The sequence below is a fragment of the Siniperca chuatsi genome, linkage group LG20 (genome assembly GCF_020085105.1).
Source record: "Siniperca chuatsi isolate FFG_IHB_CAS linkage group LG20, ASM2008510v1, whole genome shotgun sequence".
NCBI classification, from domain to species: Eukaryota; Metazoa; Chordata; class Actinopteri; order Centrarchiformes; family Sinipercidae; genus Siniperca; species Siniperca chuatsi.
The window spans coordinates 11425877-11448347 of NC_058061.1; the positions used below are offsets into that span (position 1 = coordinate 11425877).

Below are 22471 nucleotides of genomic sequence, written 5' to 3' on the forward strand. Positions count from 1 at the left end.
AATTGTCTTAATCCATAAAAGCAGTCTACTGTGCTTCTCTTAACAGAGAAAGAAAACGTAACGTTTTTGTTGCACCCAAATGCAACACAAGGTCAATAACTTTTGCATACATGTACAATGACACAAATGTCTTAATTTATTTCCTTATTAAAACGGTATTACAGTATTAATACAGTATAGTTGTAAAACGTGGTTGCGACTGTGAACTATGAACATGACTAGTAATTAATAACTGACACAAAATGTGACTGATAACTAATGGACTGAATGTATTCTTTACGCTTGCCAGGTTTCGGCACACTTACTAAACTGATGTTAGCCCAGTCACAGGATGCAACAGCCAAAGTGCACATCACCAGCAGTCAAATTATTCGCAACACGCATGCGCGAAAACGGTGCATCCCCTTAAATAAATTTTGCTAAAATAAAGACGTGTTAATGCGTCATAACATGAAAAAAACTTGACAACAGCTCGGACTTTTCTGTATTTGCGTCGGGGATATGGCTCTCCTGTGTGAACAGAGATATGAGCTTGGATCTGAGAGCCTCCTTGCCTGACAGCAGACAAAATTGGCAACTCGTTACACTCCATTTCCAGAATCAGTCAACTCGGTGAAGTGGGCGGATTCAAAGGTCTGGACCCAGGCAAAGAGCCTCCTATTGGCACTCCAGCAACAAATTGAGTGGCCTACATATGGAATATTCTTAAAGACGGAAGTGAGCACTCCTGTTCTCCGATCACGGCTGTGGACGCTGCGCATGCATGTCAGTTTTTGAATGTTTATTTGCGTGTGTTGTATATGCCTATGAGATCTTCCCAAAGATAGTTCAGAGCTTGCATTTGCCTCCGAGTCTATCCCGCTGCGGTATGGCAGCGGCAGCAGAAGGGCCGGAGGACTGTGGCCGGAGCAGCGGCGCGCCGGGAGTGCGAACAGGTGACGGGGAACCTGAGGAGGCCGAGGAGTTCACCTGCTCGGCCTACTGCACGGAGCTCTCCCGGCGGCAGAACGAGCAGAGGAGGGCGGGGCTGTTCTGCGACGTGATACTGGTCTTCAGCTCCAGCGGGGGGTCTGAGGAGAGGGTCCAAACCTTAACCGCCCACCGCTCAGTGTTATCCGCGGCGTCGCAGTACTTCACGCTGATGCTCGGCGGACAGTTTTCAGAGTCTGTCTCGGGGCGAGTGGAGCTGAAAGAATGGAGCTCCACAACGGGACCAGACCCAGAAACAGTGGAGAGTGTCATACAGTTCATGTACACAGGAGAGATCAGGGTAACCACTGCCAATGTGCATGAAGTGTTGGAACTTGCTGACAGGTAATTTATTTATTTTTAACCATACATTGAATCTGAATAAGAACTTCCCACTTGCTTATACACGGAAGTGTTGAGCAGTTGTCCTACAGGCTTTATGTTTCTTGTGGTAAATGAGCCACACCTTGCCTGTATCCTCATTATACCAGCAGGTGTGACATGTTTGGAGTTCACACACCTGTGGAACTTGGCACTCCATGGTTAGCAGTTCTATTAAGTTACAAGTCTGCATGTTTTCAGCATAAGAAAATTAATCAGCAAAGTGTATTTGGCCAGAATATGGGCCAACTTAAAAGCCAAAGGCCTACATTATGGGATAGATGATGGCCCAAGTCTTTACCAATAGTCTATATGATATAGAGCTCCAACTATTATTTTCATTATTAATTAATTCATAAAATGGCAAAAAATTCTTATCACAATTTCTTAAAAAGCCCAAATTGACATATTTAAATAGCTTGTTTTGTCCAACCAACAGTCCCAACCCAAAGATATTTACTTTGATATCCTAGAAAACAAAAATAACCAACAGATAGTCACATTGGAGAAGCTGGAACCAATGAATTTTGGGCATTTATGCTTAATAAATGACTTACTTGATTGATCATCAAAATAGTTGCCAATTTAATAATTTTCCCTCAATTGGCTAATCAACTAATCGTTTCAGCTCAAATACGAGCATTACGTAGCCACACTATTAGCAGAGTGAGCCTACTGGGAATAGATGTGGCTCATGTTTACAAGTTATGCATTATATTTGTTTATTGTTAAAGGCCTTACACACCCATAGTACACCCACGCAGGTGTTTTCATATTTGCCTGATCAGACCTATTTTCAGGACTGTTTAGGGTTATGCTTGACTGGCAACTCCCTTATTCTCCTGTGTTGTTGCACCTGTTACACCTTTACTCTTTTTGTTAATCTATGATGACCTCATGTAATTCCCATCATAGCAACACCCATCTTCAGCCTGGGCAAAGGTCTCATCAGCCAGAATAACTGAAAACTAAAACCACAAAATTCCCCAAATCTTTTGGGGGGGTAAATAAAAATAGAACTTCATACACTGACATTTCAGTGTATGAAAAGCACAGGTGTAAGAAAGAAAGTTAATGATGGCTGAATTCCATTTAGCTGCTTCAGTTTCAGGGTCCTGGTATTGTGCATGCTGGTTTACTGGGAAACAACAGAGCCATCGTTAATGTTATTAGTGACACCTGTGCTTTTCCTACTATGACAAGTCCAACTGTCTGCTGTGGAAAAAGGCACTTTTGTACCTGGTCTGATAAGTCCGACATGTTCACACAGGTTCCTGTTGGCACAGCTGAAGTCCTTCTGCGGAGAGTTTCTGATCAAGAAGTTGAGCTTGTCCAACTGTGTAGCAGTGCACAGCCTCGCCCACATGTACACCCTGGACCAGCTGGCCAAGGGAGCCGCCAAGACGATTAGGAGAAACTTCCACAAAGTTATCCGCAACGAGGAATTCTACACACTGCCATTTCACCTGGTGCGGGACTGGCTGTCAGACTCAGAAATCACTGTGGATTCGGAACAGGAGTTGTTTGAGGCCATTGTAAAATGGGTGTACCAAAACACAGAGGAGCGAGAGAAACATTTTGAGGAGCTGTTCAGGCTTTTAAGGCTGCCTCAGATTGCTCCTACCTACCTGACACGGGTGGTGAGAAAGGAGCCCTTAGTGGCAAACAGTGCAGCTTGTCGGCAGCTGGTGTGTGACGCCCTTGAGGCCCATGCTGTTCGCCTTGAGAGCCAAAAGTCAGCTGATTTAGAGCCCTGTGCCTCCTACACGGCAGCACTCCAGCCACGTTTTGGCCAGAACATGGATGTAATCATGGTAGTGGGTGGTGTTTCAGAAGGCGGAGACTATTTGAGTGAGTGTGTGGGCTACTTTGTTGCTGAGGACCGTTGGGTCAACCTGCCGCACATTCACAACCACCTTGACGGACATGCCATCGCAGTCACTGACAGCCATGTTTATGTGGCAGGCTCCATGGAGCCAGGCTTCGCTAAGACGGTGGAGCGCTACAACCCCAACCTCAACACCTGGGAGCAGGTCAGCAGCCTGACCACCCGCAAGCACTCCTTCGGCCTCACATGTGTCAAAGACATACTCTACAGCATCGGTGGTCATGGCAACTTCAGTCCAGGCTTTAAGGATGTTACTATCTATGAGCCTGAGCAGGACGAGTGGCAAAATCTTGACCCAGCACCAAAGATACTACGAGATGTAAAAACAGTGAGCGTGGAGGACCGCTACGTGTACGTGATGGCCAGGACCCCTGTAGACATGGAAAATGAGGATGGACTGAGCACTGTGACCACTTGCTACGATACAGAGAGTCACAAGTGGCAGGATGTGGACTCCTTACCGCTCATCGATAATTACTGTAGTTTTCAAATGGCCGTTGCATCCACCAACTTCTACCACACAGCTTCCTGTTGCGCCAAGAGCTACAAGGTAACAGCTGAGGACGTGCAGCAGAAAACAAGCAGAAACATCTCTGACGACATCCTCGACAGCCTCCCTCCAGAGGTCCTTAGCATGGAAGGTGCTGCTGTTTGCTACCTGGATGAAGATATATTCATCATTGGCGGGTGGAGGAACAGCAACAACATGGACAAGCAGTACCGCAAGGAAGCCTACCGTTACTGTGGTCAGAGGAAGCGCTGGTTGCTGCTGCCACCTTTACCTCAGCCACGCTGCCGAGCCGCAGCCTCCCACGTTCGCATCCCATACCAGTATCTTCACGGCTGCCAGCACTACCCCATGCCCCAGAACCTGGCTCGCCAGCGAGACCGTATGCAACAGATGCAGCAGCTCCATCGCCGCACCCTCACTCTGCGCAGACAGCTGCAGTCTCAAATCGAATGTTGAGATCAAAAGCCGCACGAATGTGACATTCTGCCTTGTCTAGTCAGCGCGTAATCTGCTGATAAATGCCTTGCTGTTACCTAGGAGTGGGCGATATGGCCCTAAAATAATATCAGGGTATTTCTGCGATAACGATATTCTTGACGATATAACAAAAATCCTGAAATATATATTTGTCTATTGAAAATGTATAATATTTGAAAGAATACATTACCCTATTTCTAGTAAATTATTTCTTATTTCACCATTTTAATTCTACTTAATCCTCCATATTATTGTGTGTTTACTCACAAACTACTTTAATCTGCTCACCTTGCTTTTCCCTTCAGTTCTCTTTTCACCACACACACACCAGCTTGCCCCGCCTCTTTCTGTTTCTCTCTCCCTGTTTGTGTTGACTTTCTTCATCAGCAGTATGTTTTATAAAGTCGCCCAAAAAACACAACTCGCGTTTTAGACTTTTTCACCCTTGAATCCGTTTTCACAGCCGCTTGGTCGCATGTGGAGGAGGCTTGTTGTTCATGATGTAGCCTATTGAAACGATCGTAACCAACGTGGTAAGGAATGACATCGGCCCCAACAGGAGACTCTCTCTCTCTCTGTTTCTCTGCAGAGCATGTGCGGTTGTCAGCAGACCGCATGGGAGGGGTAGAGCGAGGGGAGATTGTCCACTAGTTTGTGGATGGCGCTGTTAATATACCTGGACGGCCCAACAGAGTAAAGTCTATGGGTGGGAAACACTGCTTGATCTTTTGTATCCAAACGACTTCCACTACTGAAGTAGCTCCCCTTTTTGGAACCAAAACCGTGGAGCCGGTAGCAATGTTACTTTTGCTTTCAGCCATGCTTGTTGTTGCTGTGCATAACAGTGCAATGTCGACAATGTTTTGCCTTTATTGAGGTGAAATGTCTGCATGGGTTTACGTGGGGGTGGTTTGCAGGAAAGAAAGATTGAAGAATATAATAGGCTACTAAATTATCAGTCTTACATAATCATTTTGGCCTTACATTATTAGCTTATGCCTTACTTTTATTCTGCTAGTAAATTATACTGATTGATGTGGCATTTTCTGAAAAAAATTTTGATTTCAACAACTTAGCTTAGCTTTTTATGTGGTCTGTATTAACACCTAAATGATGTCAACATATGTTGTGGTTCAAGTCAGAATAAAATTATGACAGTTACCAGTGACACTTTTCTGTGAAATTTGGTTAAGTTTAGTGTTGAGATATAAACCTAGCAAAGTAAATGATGTCTATAATAAAATAACACATTATCAGTGTGGAGATAATGAACTTACTGTAACAATCAGCTGAGAAAAGAAGTATCAGCTTTAACGTTTTACTCCTCTCGCTACTTACATCTACTTTCTCTTCTACCTCCAATTTCCACCATGGTTTTACCTTTTTTTTTTTTTGCACTGTAGGGATTGAAAAATGTAAATGTTGATCGTATGTAGTGTGAATAGACAATCAATTATCACAATTTTTGTAGCAAGAATTAAGTATTGAGCAAAGCACATAGTGGGGAACAGGTTGTTCAATGATTATGTTTTCCCCCTCACTAAAACATAAGCCTGCTTAATACAGTGTTGCACTAAGATATGTGCACTAGAACAGTTTTTACAGATTGTACAATACTTTTTTGCCTTTCCAATGGATGTATATAAATGTGTATGATTTATTTCTTAAATATTTCAGCTGCTCAAAAATGGCTTTATTTGATTTCTCTGGTTGTTGCTTGGTTTGAAAGATAGACCAAATACCACCATAATAATGATAAGAAGTCCTTTTTGGCAAAAGAAGCTCTATTTTTGATTTAAATGCAGTTTGTTGGCTTTAGTGGACAGGAGTTGGAGTTTTGTTCTGCCTTTGTGCTTCTGACAGAAATTAATCTGCCGCTTACTTTGTGAATTAGAGCTCATGGTCACATATTGACACTGCACTGTGGAAAGACTATGAAATGTGTGAGACACATTAAACCAGGAGGCTGTTAGGTTTTGTGCATGGTTCTCTCTATGTTCCCAACTGTGCCATAAAATCCCAACTGCCCCTTATTAATACAGATAAATTAACTGTATTTCCTGCACTAAAGGACCTTGAATGTTAACTTAAACATTGTACAGTGTTGCTTTTTTTGACTGCAGTCTTTTGACTCAAAACACCGTGTTGTGTGGACCAGTTGCTAAGCTCAGTGTATTTCTCCATTACTGTTGAAGTTGCGAGTGCCTGTGGTATCCCCAGCCAAGCTGTTTTAAATATTATCTAATTAGGCTTTGTGAGCTGTATGTTTTTCCACTAACACACTGTACATAATGTGAGCAGTATTAATTGATGAATGAAAATCATTTGATCGGTTCTATGTGGAGGTTTTGAATTTTCAAGAATTTTTTAGTTTTAAGCCAGTTTTCTCATGTAAAGTGCGCACAACCACAGGATTCCTGCAGAAAGCAACAGAGCAGACATAGACATAGGTGGATTTTAGTGATTGGCTGTAGTATATCAATATCACATTTGAGGCTATATTTCAAGTTCAAATTTTTGTCCCAGTTTGATCGTTGGAGAGTGCCATATATGCAGATTTCATGCAGCCACATGTACTGTTACATATTTTGCCATCCCATTTGCATGTGAAAGAGCTGCAAATGTACAGACATTTGCAATAAATAATAAATAATCAAATCAGTTTGTTGTTGTCTCTGAAGATAGGGTATCTATCTACAAATATGCCTCTTTGTTATGACAGGGAAGACCCCATAGGTGTGTCGCCAAAGCCACACAGGATATGGTGATTTCAGTGGTCTATATGTACAAATAACTTTCATGAGTAACAATAATAACCATTTTGTAATGTAATGGATTTAATGTTACTTAATTTAATGTAATATCTTTAATGTGATGGATTTAATGTAATGGATTCCATGTAATCTAATGCAATGTAATGGATTTAATGTGATGTAATGGCTTTAATGTAAACATTTTATTTCATTCAATTCCTTTTCATGCTTATTGATGAATATTTTATTTCACATTCACTTACACAAACCAGTCACTTGTCAATCTATCGCTGTGGACATAGTTTTCCTTTTGCCGATGTGCTCACTGTTACTCCTCTACTTCCTAGATAGTGAGTAGGGAGTAGTGAATGACGTCACCCATAGCAACAGGGTAAACCGTCCCCTTCTTTTATCTTTGGAGTTCAATAGTAAGATAAGACACTTTGGGAATACGGCCCCTGATGTTCCTTTAAAAAAAGTCTTGAATGTAATGCAGTCTAATTTAATTTAATTTAATGGAATGCATTTAATGTAATGGAGTGTACTTTAATAGTTTAACAATTATTGTGATGTGATACGGTACCACGGCGAAAATGTCCTCCGTGAAGTAGGAACTGAAGTGCGTCGGAACCTTTATGTTTATTACGTAGAAGTGGGGGGAATGCTGCGGTTGCGACACGTAGTCACAAACACTAATCATTCAAACTACTAGTAGGCTGTAATTTTTTTTACATTATTTAATTATTCTGTCTTTTTAGATATATACAGCTTGTCTTTTAACATAATGCACTTTTAACGGTTGTTCAGAATCACAGTTTACACCTCGCTGACGCGTCAGTTCTGCGTTTGAAAATGGTAAGTTGTAACGGCCAGCTGCTAGTATGTAACGGTAATCATGGCAATATTAGCTAGTCAGGCTATTAAAGTTCAGATATTTTCAGAGTTTAGATGGTAAAACAACGAAGTACAATGTGTGTTCATTCAAATATAGGGCACTTTTGTATAACAAATAAAACATGGTGTGAAATCCCACTAAATACACACATTTAATCAGAGACTGTGCTGCAGGCAGTTTGTTAGTAGCTAGCTGTATCAATAGCTGTAAAGTATGAGCACTGTTGTTTAATGACAGTAAATTAGGCCTAATTTAAGGCGTTAATATATATATATGTAAGTAGAAATTAAATATAGGGAAAATTGGAATTTCCTTGAAAGAACTGCTCAATTTCAACACAAGTGAATATCAATTAATCCTTTATCAATGGAAACTTTATTCTCCAAAACAAATGTCACATTTTTGCATGTCCAGCTAACCGGACCTGAAAAGACTCCAATGGATTACACTATAAATTAATTTAGTGGAACTGTACCAATTGAACATGGTTTCTATTTTCCTTAAAATACCAAATTACCAGTTATGGCCAGGAAAACTAAAATAAAGCATTACCCAAATGAGTTTTCTCCTTGGCTTTACATGCAGATATACCATATCCCCTGGATCTACACTCCTGTGCGGACAGTCCTGGCAATCTGGCACCAGCTGACCAAGGCCGAGGTGAGGAAGCACTCCTGAAAAAAGACAGTGGAAGTTTAATTTCAGAAACTTTACATAGTTAAGTAAACATAATTCTGGTTTGAAAGTGTCTGTGTATGTGTGTGTTATGAACTCGATATTAACTAAAGTGCTAGTATGTAACGTATTCCAGTATAAAGCCTCCCTAGAATCTGCTTTTGACCCCCATCACTCTACTTCTTTTCGGCTCTCTTCCTTTCCCTGGGACTGTGTCTGGATATACATGCGTTGTAAGACTGAACTCTTTTCTGCTCAGATCCCAGAGCTGGCCAAGTGCTCGGTGCTGATGAGGGAGCGCAGCAGAGTGGAGGAGACCATCCATGCCATGCACCGAGCAGGTGCAGGCAGCCTGCAGGTGAGTGAACAGTAGTACAATTCATTCATTCACAGGACTGAGAATATATTCTGGATCAAACACAGGAAATTACCACAAAACACAAGGCTTTTGTGGATATAAGAAGATGGATGGTGGTAACTATAGCCAGCAGTTACTCATGTTTGGAAAGTTTACTTTAGCAAAATTAATCGAAGGTAAACCGCAGTCAGAACTCCTGCTCCATCACCAAAATCTTAGACCTCACAGGAAGACAGATTACTGCTAAAAGTACATCTTGCCTCCACGGTTTAAAGTAAAGGAAATTGTACTCAGTGTGTGATTGCATCATACATGTGTGTTTGCTGTGTGATAGAGTACTATTGTTCAGTTCTAAATTGTCATATTTCCTCAGGTAATCTCAGACTTTGATATGACACTAACCAGATTTGCCCACAACGGCAAGAGAGTGCCCACCACGCACAGTAAGTGCACAGGCCTCAGATAACTGACTCTTTTAAAAGATTATCTGCATCTTATGATGTGATAGAGTCTGCACATTTGCATTATTAGATCCAAATTATTTATTTATTTACTATCTGAGTGCCTTTCTGAAACTGTTACAAACCTGTTTTCCTTGCGTCTTCCAGATATCCTGGATAACCGGTTGTTGATCAATGAAGACTGCACTAAAAAGGTAAATGTGCTACAGTCATAAGGTAATAATTAGTGTACGGTTTAAAATATGAGTCTATTTTACACTTGTATAATTGTCCCCACTGCATATCAGTAATTGTTTGTTTTTGTGCAGTGACATTGACATGACAATGACATTTACAAATGCACAGTTTGTTTCAGACCATGAACGACTAGATAAACTCATGTCTGCTGCTCTGTGATTCTGCACCCATCATTGCAATACAGACCAGCAAGTACATACTGATACATCCTTTGCAGGTGGTCTGTAAATATATGTTCAGTATGTTTTGTTGGTCCAATGTAGATGAGGGAGCTGTTGAACACCTACTATCCCATAGAGATCGATCATAGCAGAACTGCGGAAGAAAAGCTGCCTCTCATGGTGGAGTGGTAAGAAACAAACAGACCTAAATAATCTATTTTAATCTAATTTTGATTCAATTCTTTCAGATCATACTGTAAAATTAAATTGTAATTTGACAATGACAAATCATGCACTTATGCTTTTTTAGTGTTGTGTGGACCAGTTGAACTCAGATGTGATAACATTTCAAAAGCATTTTTTCAGTATTTTAAACTGTCAGTATTTGAAGATCCACTTCCTGAAAAGAAAAAGGAAAAGTGAACCCAAGCCTGATAGAGGTATTACATTTATCTTGCGCTGCTCTGTACAGGTGGACTAAAGTCCACGAGCTGCTGATTCAGCAGAGGATCAGGAAGGACATGTTGGCCCAGGCTGTCAAGGAATCCAGCGCTATGCTCAGGTACACACTGTGCTCAGATTTCATAATAACCTGGTTCTACGGAGAAAAATAAATGATCAATATGTTATAGATTTTTTGGTAGTTTTACAATTCGCTCAAGACATGTGATTGTAACCTATATACAAAGCTACATCAAAAACTTGAAGTTTATGCCACTGTCATGCACAAAGAAAACTATAAAATCCAAGGGGCTCTACAATGAAAACATTACAATAACTTTATTGATTAAAATTGGTATTTAAAAAAAAGCTCTGCAGTAGTAAAATCAAATACATTTTCTGACTTCAGAAGTTTCCCCATCAGATCATGGTGAACATAAATTACACCAATCTAACGCTTGATTAAAAATTCTGACATGTAGTCATGTGATTTCTTTAGGGACGGCTACAAAGGGTTTTTTGACCGTCTGGCAGAGCAGCAGGTCCCTCTGTTGATCTTCTCGGCTGGTGTTGGAGACGTCCTGGAGGAGGTGATTCGACAGAACCTCGTCTTCCATCCCAATGTCCACATTATCTCCAACTACATGGACTTTGACCAAACTGTGAGTTTGACCACACTTGGCTTTGGAGGGATTTATCATGTGCATTATTGTAGGAAATGCCCTGCATAATATTAAAATAGTTGAGATCTTCCACTATACTTTTTTAAAAGATAAACATGGGCCAGTGACTGAGCCAGAGATTGGCAACCAACTTTAATATAAAGTACAAAACAGCTTTTAACAATGCAAAAGGGGCAGAAAGAATTTTGCATACTGCCCCTTTTGCATTGCACAGCAATACACAATATGAATGGAGGTTTCATAGGTTTGTTGATGAATACCAATTTTAACCATTTTATTGATTTCAAGACATGGGAAACAGTAACAGAATAAAGGAATTACATCAAGCTAATTTGAAGCTAATAAAAGCAAGCAGTAATACTGGTGTAGTATTTTCCATCATATTACCATTTTACTGCACAATGAGTACATTTACTTTTGATACTTAAAATAAATTTTGCTGATAATACTTACACATTTTTACTTTAGTAAGGTTTTGAATGCAGGACTTTTACTTTATCTGAATACTTTTTTACTTTATCTGAATACTTCACAGTAACCTTAACTGAACATCTTGTTATTAAGGGGGTCCTGCGAGCCTTCAAAGGCCAACTGATCCACACCTTCAACAAGCGGGAAGGTGCTCTGTCACATGCAGCTGGCCTCAGAGAGCTGCAGGGTCGACCCAACGTGCTGCTGCTGGGAGACTCTTTAGGAGACTTGACCATGGCTGACGGGGTGTCCGAGCACCAGAACATCCTTACCATCGGCTTCCTCAATGACCAGGTCAGACTAATATATGGTGTTATCCTGGGATTCCTTATATCAACACAATGAGTTTTAGAAATTGAGTCCTAACTGTCTGTGTTGTGTGTCTCTCAGGTGGAAGAGAGAAAAGAGTCGTACGTCAACTCCTTTGACATCGTACTGGTGAAGGATGAGACGATGGACGTTCCGAACGCCATCCTCAGATACATTACCTCATCAAGAGACAACAAGTAAGACCCACAGGGAGGAACTGGACACTTTATGACAAAATACACACAGATAGACTTGTTCACTCCATTCACTATGTTTCATGCTGGACAATCACACATCATCACTTACCTCATACCAGACCTTGAAACTGGACTTTTTCGCTGCTGCATCTAGCGGAGTGGTTAATGGTGCAAATCACACTTACTCTTTACTCTGAAGTCTTTTTATTTTTACAGTCAGTGTTTTGACTTGTATTTGCTGTACATCAAAGCCATCCTACCAAAGTCCAACGGTTTAAAAGATCAAAATTAGGTCATGCATTTGCAACTTAGTTCAGGAGGATCTGGGATTTATGCCAGCAACTTCACAGACTATTAGGGGGCTGGGATTTGAGTAAAACTCTTTTCTTCCTGCTGTTTAATTTGTTTGAGGGAATCCATAAGATGTTTTGATAGAAACAGTGTCACTATAGTAGCAATGTGCCACCTTAACAGAACTCAGTGAAGGGAGAATTTATATTGTCTTATTTCAAATGCATAGAGTATATACCAGCAGCCCTCCCTCTGAAAACAGATCAGCAACCTCTTAAAAATGTCTGTATAAATAATTACACAGTGTATTTCTAATTTTTCTGTCCTCTTTTCACTCCTTTTTAGCACAAAAAAGTTATATTTTTTTACTTTGTTGTTTTACAGTATGAGGATGGACTGCTTTTATAATGCTCATGTACGAGCAAAGATGTAAAACACATTTTGTAAATGTCTCTTTATCCTCCATGTCTTCTACTTCATATTGACACTGTTCTCATGTGTTTTGTGTGTACTGTAAATCACCTCTGTGTATACTGCAAGTACCTGATGCTCATGTCTACACATGAATCATCAGTTTATTTGCAGGGTGCAGCTAACTTGACATTGATGCTATCAGTCTTTAAGCTATTCTAGTAGTTATTAAGTCACTTATTCTAACCGTTTTTTTTTTTTTACCTGTGACAGTGAAGACAAACACATTAATGCTAGCATCAAACACAATGCTACAGTATAGCAGTATTCCCAAGAAGGGATTTTGCAATCTGGGATGAGTGTTTTCCTAATGAGTGTTTTCTTTCAACTGAAACACTGTGGCTGCTATAAATTAAGACTTAACATTGAGCTAGTTTGCACTTTACTATAGGTGTTGTTGTTACACTTCTGTAGAAGAAAAGACGAATATGTACTAACTTGTAAGTGTACTCTTCTCAGCAGAAGGTATAGTTCACATTTTTAAAAATGCCATTTTATTCATCATACATTGGGATTTTCTCTGTGTAAAAGCAAGAAGTTGCAGGAAAATAATGATAGCCCCTTAAATTTCTTTAGTATTGATAATAACTCCCCAGAAAGTCCATGTAAGTCCTGTGGGATTAAAAAAAAATTTGATCTATCCCTTTTAAAATCAACATTTTTACATCATCTCTGTATGCTACTTATAATTCCTTGCAATGTAGTCTTATGACAGTAAGGTAGTCATTAGATCATTAAATTATTTCTAGTAGTGATGCATCAATATTAATAATACCTATATTAATGTTGATACCAGTATCCAATATTTTCCACCAATATCAACCAAAACCAATGCATTTTTAGTCTTATATGCAGTGTATGTTTTTAAATATTTCTACCTGCTTTTTAAAATGACTATAATACTTTTACTCTGTCACTAATTTGACCCTAAATGACATAATTACAGAGAGATGCATCATTTAAAATGCTACAGCTGAAAAACCATTGATTTCCAATCATGCAATTCCCCTGGGAGAGGCTCTTCTTTTGCCAAAACCTTTGTTTTCCAGGTCATTTTTTAAAAAGCTACTCATAAAAGTTATTATGTGAAAGAATTTCTCAGTAACATTGGTGCCAGACACCCTGTTGTGTGATCACATTCACTGGAAAAAAAAGATCACTAATATGCCATATTGGTGATAAAAAATATTACACCCAAAACTGATATTGCATTTTTATCAGATAGTATTAGATACAACCAACAGTGTCAGTTGGTTATTGATTTTTAAAGGTGATCACACAACAGAGGGTGCTTGGCTTAAACAGTACTCATGTTTGGACATGTTTGAAAAAAAAAGTATCAAAATCATTTCAGGAGAACCAGAGATATCATGTCTTTTTATTCCATGCATTCTTTTTGTCAACAACAACAAAAACTATTTTCTTTTTCTTACAAACATTTAAATTCATGTGACTTTCAGGGACAAATAAAGGTGCTTGTTTGGTTTTCTGAAATACTATCAAAACTATCAAAAACAAACATACAACACAGAACTGCACAAAAAGACCCTTTGCACTATTTCCTTGTCATTTCAAAAGACTGTCCAATGTGGTACAGAAAGTATAAACCATGATGCTGTTATGGGAAAAGTCTCTCGTTGCTTTGTTTTTAAGGTGTTGGGGTTTATCCCTGAGAGCAAGGATGAAAGCGTTTGTCCTCATCACAACTCCTCGTGCCTCGCCTCTTCCCTTTCCTTATCCTCGTCTACCTTCAGTTTGAGTTCGTTGGCCGTGATCACTCCATCTTTGTTCCGGTCCTGGTTGTTGAACATGTCATCAATAACCTGCTCCATGATCATTCCAGGCTTTATACGACCTTTGCCCTCTGCCACCTGCAGCTTGATGAACTCTCCGAACTAAAATGTGTCAAGAGATAAAAGAGCGTCACTGATCAAGTTGTAGAAGGTTATACTAGACTTTTCCAGTGATAGGTCTGAGATGTTAGCATTAAGGAAAACACTGTAATAAAAACTATACATGTACACAGGCATTATTTAAAGTTAACAAGTCTGAAAAGGGCTCCCTTTTCAGCAGTGAGTTAAAAAAGTTCTCATAGCCAGGGAAAAGAATGTTTTCATTACAGGCTGCATCACTGATGGATTTTAAAACTTATTTTGCAGAGGAATGCCTGCCTGCTCAGATTATTATTGTAAGAGTTTTTTTTTAAATCCGCTTTTGCTCTGGTCGCACCACAAGGGGAAAAATAGTTTTTATAGACTGATCTGATATGAGAAGATCGATCTTGTCAACGCCTGAAAATTGGCTCTTTCACAGTGTTTCTAGTTTATTAAACTGATTTTGTGCATAAGAGACGATTGAGAGAATACATTTATTGCAGTGGTTTTAGAAGGAGGTACAGGACGCCTTTTCTCTCTCTCTCTCTACATGTTTAACCTTGTGCTGTCTTAATGTTAAGCCGATGGCATTAAATTCAGACTTGAATCAGAAGTGATACAGGAATGTTACTACTGTAGGTCCGTCCGAGTAAGACTGCCGTCGTGACTTTTACGTAAAAGTGACTCGGGTGCTTATAAATGGCATTCTCTCTTCAAGGTTCATTTAGTGGCTGTTCTGGAGCTTTCAGTCATATCACATGATCATCAGCAGATTCTTTCTGAGCATTTTAAGGACATCTTGTGAATGTTGGCTTTCTTATAGTGCTCAGAAATGGAAATCTGAACATCTACAGCACATTTCCATGACAACTGAGCAACTATCTTCTGATGAAGTAATGATCGAAAACTTCAGAACAGTTACTAAATGGACCTTGTGTTTTGTCAACTGCTGTTTCCAAGGTCAAGAATACACTTTGAATCTCAATCATTGAAATTATTCTGATAGCTTTAAGTTTTTGTAGAACAATGAAACAACCAGCAGTGTCATTATTGATGTTACCACCAGATGGTGCCAAAGTAAGGAATTTTAAAATCCTAGTGGGTTTAATAATTGGCTCCACTAATTTTACTCAAGTACTGTACTTTAATACAATTTTGAGGTAACTGTACTTATGTATTTAAATTGTACTCTACTTACTTTATACTTTTATTTTACCTCATTTCAGAAGGAAATATTGTACTTTGTACTCCACAACATTTCTGGGTGTAGTGTAGTTAATAGTTACTTTGCATATTATGATGTTACATACAAAAAACGTGTTCATCCTGTAAAATATGTCGTAAACTACTGAAATTAGCAAAGCCTCGACCAACGACAATAGTAAAATGCTACTTACATATGAAAGCATCAGTAATAGCTAATAATCAATAATATAATGTAAATAATGAATACTTTTTCTGCATAACTAGTACTTTCATGTTGACTGAAATGAATCAGTCAACATGTGGGAGCTAGAGCATATAAGTTAACTAACAGCTTGAGTAGAAGGGAGGGACAAAGACATCAAGTGACCATGTGAGTAGAGATTTCACAAAATTCAGTCAGTGCTATAAAGGTGTTCTGTTCTGTCTGCTCTCTGCTTATTAAAAAATAAATACTTTTAGGGGCCCATCACCTGCCATGTGAAATAATATAAGAGGTGATCATACTGTCAGCAGTAACGTACCTCCTCCTGGGGCACCTCTTCGTTCTTGTTGACGTCCAGGGCTTCGAACAGGTCTGCAGGACTGTCCTGGAGCCACACAAACAGGTAACCAGGCGGCACTCCCTTCTCAAAGCTCACCAGTTCAATGTCAAAGACCAACACAGCACTGCTTGGCACACCAGTGGCTGACGGATAGAAAGCAAGAAAAACACTTTAACTATTATACTCTTAGTATCTGTGAAAGGTACACCTGTGTATATGCATAACTGCCTTAATATCTATTGTCTGGACTGTGTAGCTTGTTTGTAAAAGGATATGTGTAATAAGCTATGCCTTTTCAGTCAGAGCTCTCATTTTTTAGCCGCTCGGTGCATTGCTGTTTTCAGTTTTAAATTATCACTTATTTTTTAACTAAAAGACCAAAATAAAGATTACTTAAAATAAAATTCAAAAGTGTAGCTCCAGACTTTAAGAAGCCTGTCAGGGTTCAAAATACAAAAATAAACTAGTTTATTAAAAAAACACTTAGCTTCAAAAAACTGGTTCAAATGGTTTAGATGCAGCCTAATAAGAAGCTCATAAATCAGAGGAGTTGTTTCTTTGACAAGAAACCAAACCGTCATCCTCCCGATGAGGAAGAGTACAGTGTAGTTGTGTTTCATGGGTCTTGGTTGTTACGAGGCAAAGCAGAAGTCTCACCTCCTTTTTCTCCGTGGCCGAGGTGAGGCGGCACCGTTATCACCCTCTTCTCTCCAACGCACATGCCTCTCAAGCCCTCATCCAGCCCGTCGATCACCTTGTCCGCCCCCAGCACTGCATCCTGAAGGCTCTCATAGTCGTGTCTGAGGACAAGGTTGATTATTGGACAAATGAATGTACGTTTATGTACAAAAGATATGGGATGTCTGGGTGACTTACGAGGAGAAGAGTGGCGTGCCGTCCATCAGGGTGCAGTTGTAGTGGTAGCGGACAAGGTCGTTCACCCCGGTGGTCTCGTTACACATCTCGGGTCTGAAGGTGATCTGGACCTCTACTGTGTCGTTGGGGTTGTGGAAGTCGATGACGTGAATGTCAAACACCAGCACAGCAGAAGGGGGGATGACATCACCTGGACAGACAACACGTAATTATTTAATCTTTATGGTAACTCACAATGTTGGGAAATATTCTGCTCATATTCAGATGCATCTAGATTCCCAGTCCAGTAGAGGACCTACAGTGAGATCTGCTCTTAGCCTTGTTTACCCTCAGTGTTTTTAACTTTCACTTATAAATAACCAGTGTCCATGACTTCTTATGGTTATGTTATCTGATTTTCCTGTCATAACATATAATTTTAGTCTGATTATCGGGCTAATTGCACCTTTGTTTAATCTTATTTCTTCGATTAATCATTTAGTCTATTTAATGTCAGAAAATTGTGAAAAATGCCCATCACAATTTCCCAGAGCCCAAAGTGACATAAAATTGTTTGTTTTGTCCAACTGACTGTATTTAATTTATAATTATGTAAAACACAATAAAGCAGCAAATCCTCACATTTCGAAATGTAGAACCAGCAAATGTTTGATAAATTAATGAATGACGGTGAATTTTCTGTCGATAAACTAATTGTTTCAGCACTAATATTTACTGAACAATAACTACTAAAAAATGCCCTTTTTCGTTCTGTTTTTTACAGTCACGCTACATACAAATAGGTTCTAAATATTGAAAGGTTTGGTTTACATTCTCAAATGATGTGATCCTCATGTTATGTCCTGCCCCAATATCCTATTTCAACCAGTTACAGACCCAACATGCTTTAAAAATGCTATTTCACACAGATTTTAATGGGGGTTTGCTTACTGCAAGCTGCAGGAAAAGCTACAGTAACTTACCTGCTCCTTGCTCTCCATAAGCCAGGTGTGGAGGGATGATGACCCTCCTCCTCTCCCCAATGCAGACTCCCAGCAGGGCCTGGTCCATACCTGCAATCACATACCCCATCCCGATGTAGGTGTTGTATGTGCTATTCCTCTGGTAGCTGTTGGCAGTAACAGACGAGCATGGTTTAATTTCAAAAAGGGTAGTTTTTATTAGAATTATACTTAAAGGAAATTATACTGAAGTGATGGGTTGACATTTCAGAAGCGTCTAAAAATTGGATTGCATGTTTATAGTTACAGTACTAAAGTGATAAAGTTTTGTATCTACCAAAAAATAAAGAGAATAGGATTAATCCCTTGCAATATAACTGTCAGCTGAGTTACAATCAGCTTCACTGTCAGTGTGACTTTAGCTCACCTGGTGTCAAACGTGACTCTGTTCAGGAAGGTACCGTTGTAGTGGTACCGAGCGTAATCCCCGACCACAGACCTGCGTGTGCACGACTCAGGCACCACCTGGTTCTCAACGGTGATGTTATCCTTTGGGTTATGAATGTCCACCAACAGGACATCAAACACCAGCGTCGCCTGAGATGGAATCTCTGCACCTGGTGAGCAGAGGGTGGAGAATTTCACACCTATCAACAGCTAGCGTAACAAAAGAAAAGTGATTTTATATATTTATTTTGGTGATTTTTTTGTGTGTTGTTTTGACCTAATTTATGTTACACTGTCAATTCCTTGTTCAATCTTGGCCTATTTCTATCTGATCTATTTGTTTAACAGAATATAACATGTATTAAGTTAACACAACATTAGTGAAAAAGTACCTTATGTTTTTGCTTGTTATATTTCTAAATCAATGATTTATGGGATTATTTTGTTTATCTTTAGCCTTGGCCTTAAATGGTTAGGGTGCCCTGTGGAGTTTTCTTGTAAACAAACAAAAGGTATGTTTACATTCTCAGTCTCTCACCAAAACGCACATGATGGATGTATTTCCTCCCTCAACAATAATTTGCAAAGCTTTTTAAATTATTTTATATTGTGCATTGTTTACATCCATGTTTACTTACATGTGCGTCCCTGTACAAACAAACGGGGACCCACTCCTAAAAACATTGCTCCATGGTGCTACTAGTGGTTGAAAAAACTCAACACGGGGGCTTTAAGTTCTATAAAGAAAAAGTATGTTCTGTGTATACGCATTTTATTGATGTGATTTCGGGAATTTGCCTGTTGATTCCTTGTCCTTGTAACATTATTTTATTTGCCGTCAAATCCCTTGGTGTTTTGAGAAGCAGGGTTCGATTGCAAAACAGGAATGCCAAATCTGCTACCACTTCTTTTTTTATTTCCTTTTAAGTTTAACCGTCATTTAGTCTCTCTTCCGCTATCATTTGTACTTACCTGATCCTTTTTCTCCGTAGGCTTTGAAGGGTGGGATGACGATATTTCTGATCTCTCCCACACACATGCCCAGCAGGCCCTCATCCATGCCCTTGATCAGCCAGCCCTCGCCCACTAAGGAGTCGTGGGTCTGCTTCCTTGTGTAGCTACGTAGGGCTCATACAAGCGCAAAGTAAAACACACAACATACCTGGATGACATAGTACAAACAGGAAAGAGCTGTCATTTGACCAGGGCTTTATTTCAGAGCATGGGGATAAGAATGACATTTAGCTTCAAACAAAGAACTTTTCACTGACTGTGGTTTATTCATTATTTTTAGGGCTACAATTGCTAATCACTTTCTATATCGTTTCATGCAAAAGTCAGCACTTTGTTAGAGCACTTTGGACAGGAAACCTCTTCACCAAACACCAACAGTTGTCCAAGCTAGAATTCACCTGGAGTCAAAGACTGTGCCGTCGAGCAGAGTGCCGTTGAAATGGTAGCGCACAAAGTCTGTGCGCATCACAGAGCGTTTGCAGTCTTTGGGAGTGGTGATGGTTTTGGTGACAACCAGGTCGGCTTTGTTCCACAGATCCAGCAGATGGATGTCAAACACCAGGGTGGCGTCTGGAGGAATCACGTCACCTGTAAACATGGCTAGATGGACTTACACAGCAAAGGCATCAGTGTTCAGAACTGTTTAGAAAAATCAACACTATAATCCACACCCATGTTAATTGAAAGCCTCTGTGAAATGACACCTTAATTCATCTTATTGGGATGGGCTGTAATGACGGTAAGGATAACTAAAAATCTGTGATGGTTGCATTGCTTTGAATGTATTCATGCTTACTGGTACTCAATGACGTGACCACTTAATGTACACTATCTGCATGGCAAGACATCACTTCCAGCAAGTTAAATAATTTAATTTTTATATCTCAATACAACGTGACAAACTCTAGTTGTTAGCCATGGTAGCAACATGGCAATGTTGGTCTGTTTATCTCCACAATTATTGGATGGATTGCCATAAACAAGCACTCATGGTCCCCAGAGGATGGATCCCCTGACTTTTACTCTGGCGCCACCAGCAGGTCAAATTCTTCATTTATACTGTGAAATATCTTAACATCTACAGGAAGGATTGGCACAAAATTTGATACAGACATGCATGGTTCCCAGAGGATGTATCCTACAGATTTTGGTGATCCCCTGACTTTTTCTCTCCTGCCACCATGGGGTTGACATTTATGGTTTTAAGTGAAATGCCTTAACAGCTACTGGATAGATTGCCATGCAATTTGGTACACACATTCATGTCCCCCTCAGGATAAAATTTCATTTTCCTGAAAATTTAATTTCCTGACCTCCATCAGGTCAAAATTTTAGTTTGTCCAATACTTTGGTTCCTGACGAAATACTTGCGAAACTAAAGTAGTTTCTTTCGGCTTTGGCTGTTCTTTGTTTTTAGTGCTAATTAACAAATGTTAGCATGTTAACATGCTAAACTAAAATGGTGAACATGGAAATCATTATACCTGCTTAGCATCAGCATTGTTAGAATATTAGCATGCTAATGTTAGCATTTAACAAAGCATCACTGTGCAGCCTCACGGAGCAGCTAGCATGGCTGTAAACACTTTTTGTTGGTATTTATTTTTCATTTCACAGGCTGAGGTCCATGTGAAATGAAAATGACTTGCAGATGCTTTGAAAAGTCTGCCAAACTGCAATAGTGACTTTGTGATGATTCTATGAGAAGTAAATTTGTTGGCATATTAACTGAAATATAAAAAGGTATTAAAAACTACATTTTGACACAGGGCCCCTCTATAAGACAAGGCACAATACGTGCTTTATCTGCGCATATTACCATACAAATCTGTAATTTAAAAGAAAACCACAAAGAAATTGCCACATAGACAACCTGGACCCTTCAGGGACCCGTGGGGGCGACCGGAAAACTCAAATATTAACTCCTGATTACTCTGGGAATCTGCTGTGCTGTATCAAACTATTTCAAAAACTGGAGCATCCTATTCATGGTCTTTAAAATCTGCTGCACACCTCCGACCTCCCACTAGTGCAGAACAATTCACTATAAGACATTTTTATTTACCTGCACCGGTGTCTCCATAGGCCAGGTGAGGAGGGACGGTGACTGTCCTGCGCTCATTCACACACATACCCTGCAGACCTTTATCAATGCCAGCGATGAGCCGGCCCTCCCCGAGCAGGCCCACTTTGGCGTCTCCTTTCTGATGGCTGCGAAGGAAAACCAAAAGGTTAACAAAGACAAAAGGGGGCCAACTTTGTAAACTCTGCAGAAAGGAGGACTACATCTGTAGTGCGCGCATGTAGATATTTCTTAATAGACTATTGCAAACGTATGTAGATCTCAGCTTTTTTTTGTTCACATTTCTGAAATGACTGCTGCTAAAAACAAACGAAACTTTAAATCCGGTTTTATGGCTTCTGCAGCATAATTACCAACTTTGCAAGCCAAGAGAGAAAACTCAAATGAATGCATTCCGAATTTCAGATTTAATGCGGATTAACTTACCTCGAATCAAATGTTTTCCCGTCGACAAATGTGCCGTTATAGTGATAGCGGACATAATCGCCAGTTTTCGATTCTCTGGCACAGACTTTGGGGATGAAGTATCTGTCCACGACTACATCTCCTAGCACAGGATTGGGATTACACTCCACCGAAGACCACGTAGTGAGGAGGAAAAAGGCAATGCAGCAGGCAAACATCTTCAAAATCACGTCAAATAGCCTAATTTAGAGGGATTCAAAACAATAAACAATAATAATAGCCACTAAATGGATAAATGTGGAGGCCTACAGTCGTATGCGCGCTTCACGCAGAGGCCCGAGGCTGTAGATGTGGAGTAGGGCAGCGGTGTCTGAATGCTGTAAACGTGGACAATCTCCAGGTTGCAGTGAGGACTTTTTACCAGAGGGAAGGAATGTCGGAGTTGGGAGTGGGA

The 22471-nt window shown here is 39.9% G+C and overlaps 3 protein-coding genes across 5 annotated transcripts; 2 read left to right on the forward strand and 1 right to left on the reverse strand.

The window, feature by feature from the left end:
- Positions 1 to 214: 214 nt before the first annotated feature.
- Positions 215 to 6884, forward strand: klhl11 (kelch-like family member 11). The gene is made up of 2 exons (XM_044177636.1): positions 215 to 1314; positions 2621 to 6884. Exons 1-2 carry the CDS (start codon positions 764 to 766, stop codon positions 4203 to 4205), a joined length of 2136 nt encoding a protein of 711 aa, XP_044033571.1. The 5' UTR covers positions 215 to 763; the 3' UTR covers positions 4206 to 6884.
- Positions 6885 to 7333: 449 nt separating this feature from the next.
- LOC122867190 (7-methylguanosine phosphate-specific 5'-nucleotidase-like) lies at positions 7334 to 16205 on the forward strand. 3 transcript variants are annotated; one of them, XM_044177640.1, is made up of 12 exons: positions 7334 to 7690; positions 7787 to 7834; positions 8460 to 8534; positions 8809 to 8907; positions 9281 to 9350; positions 9516 to 9562; positions 9869 to 9954; positions 10239 to 10328; positions 10707 to 10869; positions 11455 to 11655; positions 11752 to 11867; positions 16169 to 16205. In XM_044177640.1, exons 2-12 carry the CDS (start codon positions 7832 to 7834, stop codon positions 16188 to 16190), a joined length of 972 nt encoding a protein of 323 aa, XP_044033575.1. In that variant the 5' UTR covers positions 7334 to 7690; positions 7787 to 7831; the 3' UTR covers positions 16191 to 16205. The 3 variants fall into 3 exon arrangements, with proteins under 3 accessions (XP_044033575.1, XP_044033577.1, XP_044033576.1); XM_044177642.1 differs by lacking the exon at positions 16169 to 16205 and having other exon boundaries at positions 7334 to 7834; positions 11752 to 14123; XM_044177641.1 differs by lacking the exons at positions 7334 to 7690; positions 7787 to 7834; positions 16169 to 16205 and having other exon boundaries at positions 8454 to 8534; positions 11752 to 14123.
- Positions 13990 to 22420, reverse strand: fkbp10b (FKBP prolyl isomerase 10b). The gene is made up of 10 exons (XM_044177637.1): positions 22039 to 22420; positions 21595 to 21740; positions 19928 to 20117; positions 19488 to 19633; positions 18496 to 18685; positions 18090 to 18235; positions 17128 to 17317; positions 16909 to 17051; positions 16231 to 16394; positions 13990 to 14524 (listed from the first exon to the last, which is right to left on the reverse strand). Exons 1-10 carry the CDS (start codon positions 22233 to 22235, stop codon positions 14330 to 14332), a joined length of 1707 nt encoding a protein of 568 aa, XP_044033572.1. The 5' UTR covers positions 22236 to 22420; the 3' UTR covers positions 13990 to 14329.
- Positions 22421 to 22471: the final 51 nt, after the last annotated feature.